The sequence below is a fragment of the Panthera pardus genome, unplaced genomic scaffold, assembly GCF_024362965.1.
Source record: "Panthera pardus isolate Hobbes unplaced genomic scaffold, ASM2436296v1 HiC_scaffold_22, whole genome shotgun sequence".
Classification (NCBI taxonomy): Eukaryota; Metazoa; Chordata; class Mammalia; order Carnivora; family Felidae; genus Panthera; species Panthera pardus.
The window spans coordinates 6,764,956-6,774,456 of NW_026526788.1; the positions used below are offsets into that span (position 1 = coordinate 6,764,956).

The 9,501-nt window shown below is 44.8% G+C and overlaps 1 protein-coding gene across 1 annotated transcript in view; it reads right to left on the reverse strand.

Moving 5' to 3' along the window:
• NID1 (nidogen 1) overlaps positions 1-1,320 on the reverse strand; it is an 84,619-nt gene extending 83,299 nt beyond the window's left edge. The window contains exon 1 of the mRNA XM_019418940.2: positions 947-1,320. Coding sequence (XP_019274485.2) covers positions 947-1,171 — 225 coding nt within the window. The 5' untranslated portion in view covers positions 1,172-1,320. The remainder of the gene's footprint in view (positions 1-946) is intronic.
• Positions 1,321-9,501: the final 8,181 nt, after the last annotated feature.

Below are 9,501 nucleotides of genomic sequence, written 5' to 3' on the forward strand. Positions count from 1 at the left end.
GCCCGGGCCAGGCGACTAGCACAGCCATTTCAAGGGCAGGACAGGCTCCCGCCGCTGTTTGCGCTGTTCCCCCCACTTGTGGAATGCGCACAGCTTTATATGAAATCCACATGGTGCGCGGCTGGGGAAGGCGGCGGCACGGAAGGACTTTACCAAGTTGACAGCGTCCCCGGGCCCGGCCAGTTCTGAGAAGGCTCCAGAGAACTAAAGGCCACCTGGGCCCGCTCCCCCTTTGGGGCCCCCCATGGTGACAGTGCTCTGCTACAGGAAACTGGATCATCGGGTCGCCCTGTTTTCCCAGCGCTAAACTCTGGAGTGAAACGAGCTCAACTGGAGAGCAGAAACATTGCCAAGACATATCCGGAGTCCACACTCACACATGCAGGCTGTCGGCTAAATTCCCGGGGCAGAGGCCGGGTTTGGCGGTCTTTTCCTGACCCGGCACCTACGGAAGTCCCAGGGCCCGCGCGCCGCCTGCGACCCAGCTCTCGCCTTTGCCCGAGTCCCACCGGACCGGGTCCCGTCCCCAAGGGAACAGGACAATAGCGAGACGCGGACCGACTTCCCGGCGGCGATGCCGCCCACAGCCGCCGGAGAGGAAACTCCGCCCGGGGTCCCGGGGTCCCGGGGTCGGGAGGGCGCGCGCGGGGCCGCGCAGACGGGACGAGCCCCCCAGACCCGCGTGCTCCTCTGGCTACAGTGGCCAGGCGGCGCGGAGACGTCGGCGGGCCCGGCGGGGGCGGGAGGCCAGGAGACCCAGCGCCGCGCCCCGCGCCCCGCGCCCCCGCGCCCCCGCGCCCAGCGGGTCCCGGTCCCCGCCCACGACGCCCACGTCCGTCCGGCCCCGCGGGCGACCCTGCCAGCCTCGGCCTTCCTTCCGACCCCGGCTCGGCCCCCACGCCCTCCTCCCCGACGGCCCCCTCCGCCTGCCCCGGGTCGCACTCACGTAGACCGAGTTGATGTCGGATTTGTCGAAGAAGCGGAGCGCCCGCCTCAGCTCCAGGGCTGGGGAGACTTGGTCATCCCCAGCCTCCAGCTCCAGGTCCCCGTGTCCCGGGCCGAACGGAAAGAGCTCCTGGCGGCTCAGGCAGCCCCCGGGCCCCGCCAGGAGCAGCTGCAGCAGCAGCGCCCGCGTCCACGCAGCCCCGCTCCGGCGGATCGCGGCCAGCATGTTCCCGAACTCCGGTCCCGCAAACCTAGCGGCTCGGCGGACACGGCCGAGGAAGGCGGAGACGTAACCGGACGCCCCTCCGCAGCCCCTCCACGCCTCCCGCCTGCCTCCCGGCGATCCCACCCCTGGAAATAGGGGAGGGGAACAGGGGAGAGGGAGAGGGCCCCGCCCCGTCCACAGGGCGCGCCGCCGAGGCTGCCCAATGGCCGCGAGGGGGAGGGCGTGGGCGAGGGGCGACACCGAAACCCCCCGGCGGTTCCGGCAGCGTCACCCTCGACCCCTGCGGGGTCTTGGGCGCTGGTGACCCTAGGTTCCCGAAACCAGCCCGGTTGCCTCCGAAGAGCAGAGCTTGGGACTTTGCACCACTGTCCCCGGGTCAGGGCTAAGTGGGAGGGCAGGCTACGTGGAAACGCTCTGGATTCAGGAACACAGCCCAACCCAGGGCTGCTCGGGGGCGTCCAGAGGTCGGACTCACCGGGTCACGCCCCAGTTAGAGGAGGGGGTAGGTGCTGGGAATTAGCAAGCAGGGACTGGACCAGGAGCATGTTCCTGAATACATCCATCCAGATTTTCAGCGTTATTGAGTGCGGGCGGGATCCTTTGCCTGGTGATGTGGACGTTCGGCCAAACATGGGGTCCTACCCGCGAGACAAACTCACGAGTGTATAAAATAATTCAGTGTCAGGTGGGTGGGGTCCCCAAGTGATAAAGGGCAGTAGGGCCGGAATAATTGCCCAAGGAGAGCTTCCTGGGGGGATTGGGGGGTGGGAACAAACCAGGTCTTCTGGAAGGGATGGAATTTCATGAGGAGGCTGGGGAAGGGACGTTCTGGAACGTGGAGCAGCGAGTGGATTCAAGGCGCCATCCCCCAGTTGAGAATTTGGAAAAGGAAAGTTGAGAATTTGGGAGGAAGGCTTAATACCAAACCTAGAAATGTGAACTCACTCTAACACTCCCAGGACAACCATTGAGAGTTCTTGACAAAGGGAGATTAAGTGGTATCCTGACGAATGGGTTGATCATTAATTTGGCACTGGGTTGAAATAGAGATGGGACATTCAAGGCTGTTGAAAAGGAAAAGGGAGTGGGGGGAGGATGAGAAAGGAAAAGGTGGATATTGAGAAGAATTGAATCTAAGAGGCATTACAATAAAGAAGGAATGAGACCTGATTTTGAATTTGATATGAGGGTTGGGGAGAGGACTTAAAATTGGGTGTAAGGTTTTGAGCCCGGAGGCTGCCTTTTGAAGTCAGGGGGGAGGACCCAGGACAGTGGGTGTTGGGTATGTATTTGCTGGCAGACCTGTTAAAACCTGGAGGTGTCAACAGGGCTTTTTTCTTGCCTGTTGCCAACTAAAATTAAGGACCTAGGACCCAACTTGAAATAATTTTCCCAATAAACAGCAAATTCAGCATAATATAAGGAGCGTGAGTCCCGAACCAGTAGAAAACATAAAAAGCAAATGAAGTCCACTCTCTGAACATAACATCTTTACTCTACTCTCGACATCTTTTTCCTTTAAATTCATTAGCCATCAGAGAAAATACTAAGTTTCTACAGGTACTAATTGGCTTTGCAACCGCAGTAACCCTCAGGAACAGAGACCCATCCCCATTTTATTCAAGAGGGGCACAGAGATCAGAGAGGTTTAAATCATTCTGCTAAGGTCACATGGCTGGAAGGCTTCAGGTGATCCAAGCTGGTCCAGGATCAGCTCCAGGACAACCTTAACCACTATATTAACCTTAACCAATACATAGCTTCTGTATGGTATTACTGTGTGTGTGTGTGTCTTGTTGTTTTTTTTAATTTTTTTTTTAACGTTTATTTATTTTTGAGACAGAGAGAGACAGAGCATGAACAGGGGAGGGTCAGAGAGAGAGGGAGACACAGAATCTGAAACAGGCTCCAGGCTCTGAGCAGTCAGCACAGAGCCTGACGCGGGGCTCGAACTCACGGACCGCGAGATCATGACCTGAGCTGAAGTCGGACGCTTAACCCACCGAGCCACCCAGGCGCTCCATGTGTGTCTTGTTGTTAAAGTGACTAAGGCTGCTTGCAATCCGTGGCAACCCAGTGGATTTTCCTTCAACTCCCTCCGGGAATTGCAGTGCTCTCTGCCTCTGTTCCCCTGCCCCAAAAGTACTTCCTGACTACTCCATGCCACCCCTAGCTTCAGCTGCTGCACCTCTGGGCTTCCAGGCCCCAGCACTGCCCATTCGAATTGCCAAGAACTCCGTCTGGAGGCTCCTCTTCTTCCTCTGTGCTTACCTGCACACAGCATGAAGCCTGAAAACACCCAGCTGGCTTTTTCCTGCCTGTGCCTCAGACTCTCTCCTCCTTCAAACCCCCACCCCACCTCCTGTTTCGCTTCAGAGCTACGCTGAAGTTATTGCCTGTGCCTGGAATGCTCTCACCCCTCTCACGAATTCTCTCCGTTTTTGGTGCTCAGGCAGCTTCTGAACCTCCTATTGGTTCACGGAATTTTCCTCGGCTAATAGAGGAGCAAGAGCACTTCTCCAGTTTACTGGTTCCAAGTACCAAGACCATTAAGACACAATCCCTTTTGTGCACAGCTCACAGTCTATGGAAGACAGACATACCAGCAACACGGTGGGATGTTAATTAGTTTTAGCAGAATTAATACTAGCAACAGTTGCCTAAGTTAGTAGCTTCAAGTAGATGTGGAGAAATGAGATTTACAGAAGTTAGATAATGCACCCGGTTCCAGAGTGGGAAAGCCAGGATTTGAATGTTTTCAAATTTCAGTGTCTCTGAAACCAAAGCTCAGATTCTGCCACACCCTCCCGCCTTTCTATAAATGGAGAGGTTTCTCCCTCGATTTCCATCCACAAGGTGTATCTGCTCTGTTGTTTATACATAATGTTCATGCTGTATTTACATATGCTTCTGTTCACTTATTTCATCAGTATGTTCTTGCTCAAGTAAGTCTCATATGTACTGTAAACTGTCTGTCGTTTCCTATTTATAGCCCTGCACTCAGTGGACACTGCCTGGTGCTGGGGAATGTGACATCTATGCTGTGCTGCTGACTAGGACAATGTGGGCTGGCTGCCAGCCAGCCACTCCTTTAGGATTTCTAGTTTTAAATACATGTAGATGCATAATCTTCATCATAGAATACTTAATTTTATGTAGTGCCCTGGTCATTTCCTAAGTGTATATAATAATTAGGTATTTTTCTCTAGTTGTCTTGAGTGTCTTTTCCCCCGATATAAGCTCTTTGGGGAAAGGCTGATGTGTTCTATTCTTTTCCAGAGTCCACAGAGCCTCACTAATACTGTGTGCACATTAATAAAAGCTAACAGTTTGAAAACTCAGTAGTACTTTTAAGAACTATTTGATATCTGCAGTAGCATATGAACCCACAATGACATAATACACCAGTTTTTTTTTATTATCTTTTTTTAAACCTGCCACTTTAGAGACTCATACTTTTTCACTGACTGCTGTCATCTGGATGAGACAAAAGGAAGACAAAATTCAGGAAGCAGGCTGTATCTATAAGAAACCAAGTTAAACTTTCTATATGGTTTATTCAGACAAAAGTCCAGGCAAATGAGCAGAGAAATAGCTCAACTGGCTATTTCACTGAAAAAGACATCTGTTCTAATCTCACTCTCCTGTGAGGTTTGGCCACTGACCACATATGGTTATGGAAGATTCCTTTATTTACTAGATGTTATGTAGAAATAAATGTGTTATTGTCTCAATTCCAGGGGAATTCACCTGATTTGTGAATAAGATGATCACTATTTTAAACAACTTAACCTCAATTATTATCTCAGATAAAGATAACATAAATTAAATAACCATCCTCTAACAAAGGATGATAACTATTTGTGAGAGTATTTTTCTAACTATGTCACGTTCCAAAACAATGTTCATCCCAAGATAATATTATAGGAAACTATTAGGAGATCAATCCAAAAACTTTATGGCTTCTCAGATCCTACTTTTAATTATCTTATTCTAACAATGAGTTTTCACATGTTAATCACTTTTTTCCAATCTTTATTGAGGCATAAATGACAAATAAAAATTATAAACATTTAAGGTGTACAATGTAATAATTTGATATGCATATAATATGTGAAATGATTACCATAATAAAGGTAATTAACATATCTATCATTTCACATGTAGTCACCATGCCGTACATTATATCCCCAGAATTTACGGCATAACTGAAAGTTTATACCCTTTGACCAACACTTCCCTATTTTCTCCACTCTCCAGCCCCTGGCAACTGCCATTCTACTCTCTGCTTCTGCGAAAGAATATTGTGACCCGTATTCATTTTAGATGGCCCACATGAATGTTTCATTGAAAATAATACTGATTTAGGGGCGCCTGGGTGGCTCAGTGGGTTAAGCGGCCAACTTCGGCTCAGGTCATGATCTTGCGGTCCGTGAGATAGAGCACCGCGTCGGGCTCTGTGCTGACAGCTTGGAGCCTGAAGCCTGTTTCAGATTCTGTGTCTCCTTCTCTCTGACCCTCCTCTGTTCATGCTGTCTCTCCCTGTCTCAAAAATAAATAAAACGTTTAAAAAATTAAAAAAAAAAAGAAAATAATACTGATTTAGCCGCAGGAGCCCCACAAGAAAACAAATAGGAGGCATCCGTACTGGTAAAGAAGTTAAACTGTCACTACTTGCGCATGACATGATATTTTATATAGAAAATCCTAAAGATTCCACCAAAAAAACTATTAGATTTGATAAATAAATTCAGTAAAGTCACAGAATATAACATAAATATACAGAAATCTGTTGCATTTTTATACATGAATAAAGGAGTAGCAGAAAGGGAATTTAAAAACAATACCATTTACAACTGCACCAAAAAGAATAAAAAAACCTAGGAATAAGTGTACCCAGAGGTAGAAGACCTATACTCTGAAAACTATAAAATGCTGATGAAAGAAGCTGAAGATGACACAAACAAATGGAAAAATATCCCCATGCTCATGGATTGGAAGAATTAATAATGTTAAAATATCCATATGACTCAAAGCAATCTACAGATTCAATGCCAATTCCTATCAAAATACTAACAGCATTTTTCAGAGAACTAGAACAAAAACTCCTAAACTTGTATGGAACCACAGAAGACCCTGAGTAGCCAGAGAAATCCTGGGAAAGAAGACCAAAGCTGGAGGTATGACAATACTGGGTTTCAAGATATGCTACAAAGCTGTAGTAATCAAAACAGTTTGGTGCTGGCACAAAAACAGACACGTAGATCAATGGGACACTATAGGAAGCCCAGAAATAAACCCCATGATTATATGGTCAATTAAACTATGACAAGGGAGGCAAGAACATACAACAGGGCAAAGGTAATCTCTTCAATAAATAGGGCTGGGAAAACTGGACAATTATATGTAAAAGAATGAAACAGGACCACTTTCTAAACACCACACACACACACACACACACACACACACACACACACACTCAAAATTAATTACCTAAATGTGAGAACTGAAGCTATAAAAATCCTGGAAGAGAACACAGGCAGTAATTTCTGACATCAGCCATGGCAACATTTTTCTAGATCTGTCTCCTAAGGCAAGGGAAACAAAAGCAAAATTAAGCTATCAGGACTACACCAAAATAAAAAGCTTTTGTACAGCAAAAGAAACCACCATCAAAACAAAAAGGCAACCTATTGAATGAGAAAAGATATTTGCAAATGACATATCCAATAAGGGGTTAATATCCACAATACACACAGAACTTATACAACTTAACACCAAAAAGACAAATAATCTGATTAAACATGGGCAGAGAACCTGAATGGACATTTTTCCAAAGACGTACAGATGGCCAACAGACACGTGAAAAGATGCTCAACATCACTAATCATAAGGGAAATGCAAATAAAACCACAATGAGACATCACCTTACACCAGTTAGAAAGGCTAATATCAAAATGACAAGAAATAGCAAGTGTTGCTAAGGACATGGAGAAAAAGGAACTCTCATGCATTGTTGGAAATGTAAATTGGTGCAGCCACTGTGGAAAAAGTGTGGATATTCCTCAAAAAATTAAAAATAGAATTACCATATGATCCAGTAAATCCACTATTAGGTATTTGCCTGAAGAAAATAAAATCACTAATTTAAAAAGATGTATGTACCCCTATGTTTATTGCAGCATTATTGATAATAGCCAAGATATGGAAGCAACCTAAGCATCCATCAATAGACAAATGGATAAGGAAAATGTAATATGCATGTGTGCAGTGGAATATTATGCAGTCATGAAAAGGGATGAGATCTGGGATGAGATCTTGTCATTTGAGACAACATGGGTGGGCATACAAGGTATTATGCTAACTCAAATAGGTCTGACTGAGAAAGACAAGTACCATGTGATTTCAGATATAAGTGGAATATAAAAAAAAATGGATAAACAAAGAAAAAGAAGATTCAGACCTATAAATACAGAGAACAAACTGATGGTTGCCAGAGACAAGAGGGGTGGCAGTTGGGCAAAATGGGTGAAGGGAAGAGGGACATGCTGGCTTCTAGTTACGCAATGAACAATCATCAGAATAAAAGGCACGACATAAGGAATGTAGTCAATGCTATTATAATAATGATTTAATGGGACATATGGTAGCTATACTCGTGGTGAACAGAGCATAATGTATAAACTTGTCAAATCACTAAGTTGAAATAAATGTAACATTGTGTGCCAACAATACTCAATAAATAAATAACTAAAAAGTAATAGTGATTTGTGATAGATCATATTATCTTTGCCTGAGATTGTCAAATAACATTCAATCTGAGTCAAGTGCAAAAAAAGGTATTATTTCTTCTTGATTTTGTTAATAAATCTTCATAAAGTCCTATTCCTAGAGTGCCTGAGTGGCTCAGTCAGTTAAGTGTCTGACTTGACTTCGACTCAGGCCACGATCTCATGGTTTCTGAGATGAAGCCCTGCATGGGACTCCATTTTGACAGCACAGAGCCTACTTGGGATTTTCTCTCTCCGTCTCTCTCTGGCCTTCTCTGGCTCCTGTTCTCTCTCTCTAAACAAACAAACAAACAAACAAACAAACAAACTTAAAAAACAGTTCTGTTCCCATGTGGTAAACAATGTAACCAAACTTGAAATTTTGCATAAATTTTGCAAGAATTCAAATTTGCATAAATAAATAAATTCAGCATAAATTGTGATGACTGACTGATTGTAATGTACTTCACTATATGACTGCACTCAGTCATACAGCAAGAAGGTTGTTAGACCATGATGGCTTATTACTTTGTCTTAGCTAATTAGAAGACAAGTACTTACAAAACTATATTTGTAAAAATCTCCTTGTTGGAATGGGATTGATCAATAGTCACCATTTAGCTTCTGGCTCTATATTTAATGCTGAGAGTCAATAACGACTTAGCAAGGTGGGTAGGCATCAGATCTGCCAAAATTTTAAAAAATTGTAACACATTTCCTTATAAGATCCTTATGAGATCAAGTGTGCTTAGCAGGCTAAAGTAAGTGACTATGTTTAACTAGAACTTCTGTAGACAATCCACGCCAATGGTATAGGCTACTTAGATGCTGCGATTAGAATCCAGACCTTCTGGGGCAAGGTTGCATTATAAAGCGTTCTCTGGATATTTTATCTTTCTATAAAATAGATTAGACAACTGGCTTCAGGGGATTATTTTAGAGGATACAAAAGACTTCTTCAAGTCCTGATTTACCCACCAGCTTTAATTTTAATTAATTTAATTTTGTTTGCCTAACTTAAGGTTTTCCTTCCAATTAAAATCAGAGGCCACCTAAGTTTGGAAGTTATGTAAAAGCACCTTTTCATAAAGCAGAGAGAATTTCAGGAGACTAGATGTAAGGACACAATTGAGGATGGGAAAATAACAGACTGGGAAAACTGGGTGCTTAAGGCACAATTGTCCTGTTCCACATTCCCCCAGGGTCAGCCAGGTATAGCCATTCAAGTATTGAAGACAAGGCACACATTTGGTGCTAGACTTTTTTGATGAGTTAATTGACCCCGAATAATTTTACCTAGCATTTATATTTATACCTTCAATAAACCTATGCTGATCATGCATTCATCAATTACTATTTATTGAACACTTACTATGTACCTGACACTGATAAACACCTGAGAACAAAATATTCCAGTTGGGGGAGATGAACAACAAAGGAATGAACAAGTAATTAGATACTGTGTGAAGTGCTGATGGGTAAAAGTGCTAATGAATGAAAACAAATTAGGAAAAGACTTGAGAGTAGAGTGATGTGGGTGGGTGTGAGAATAATTTATTT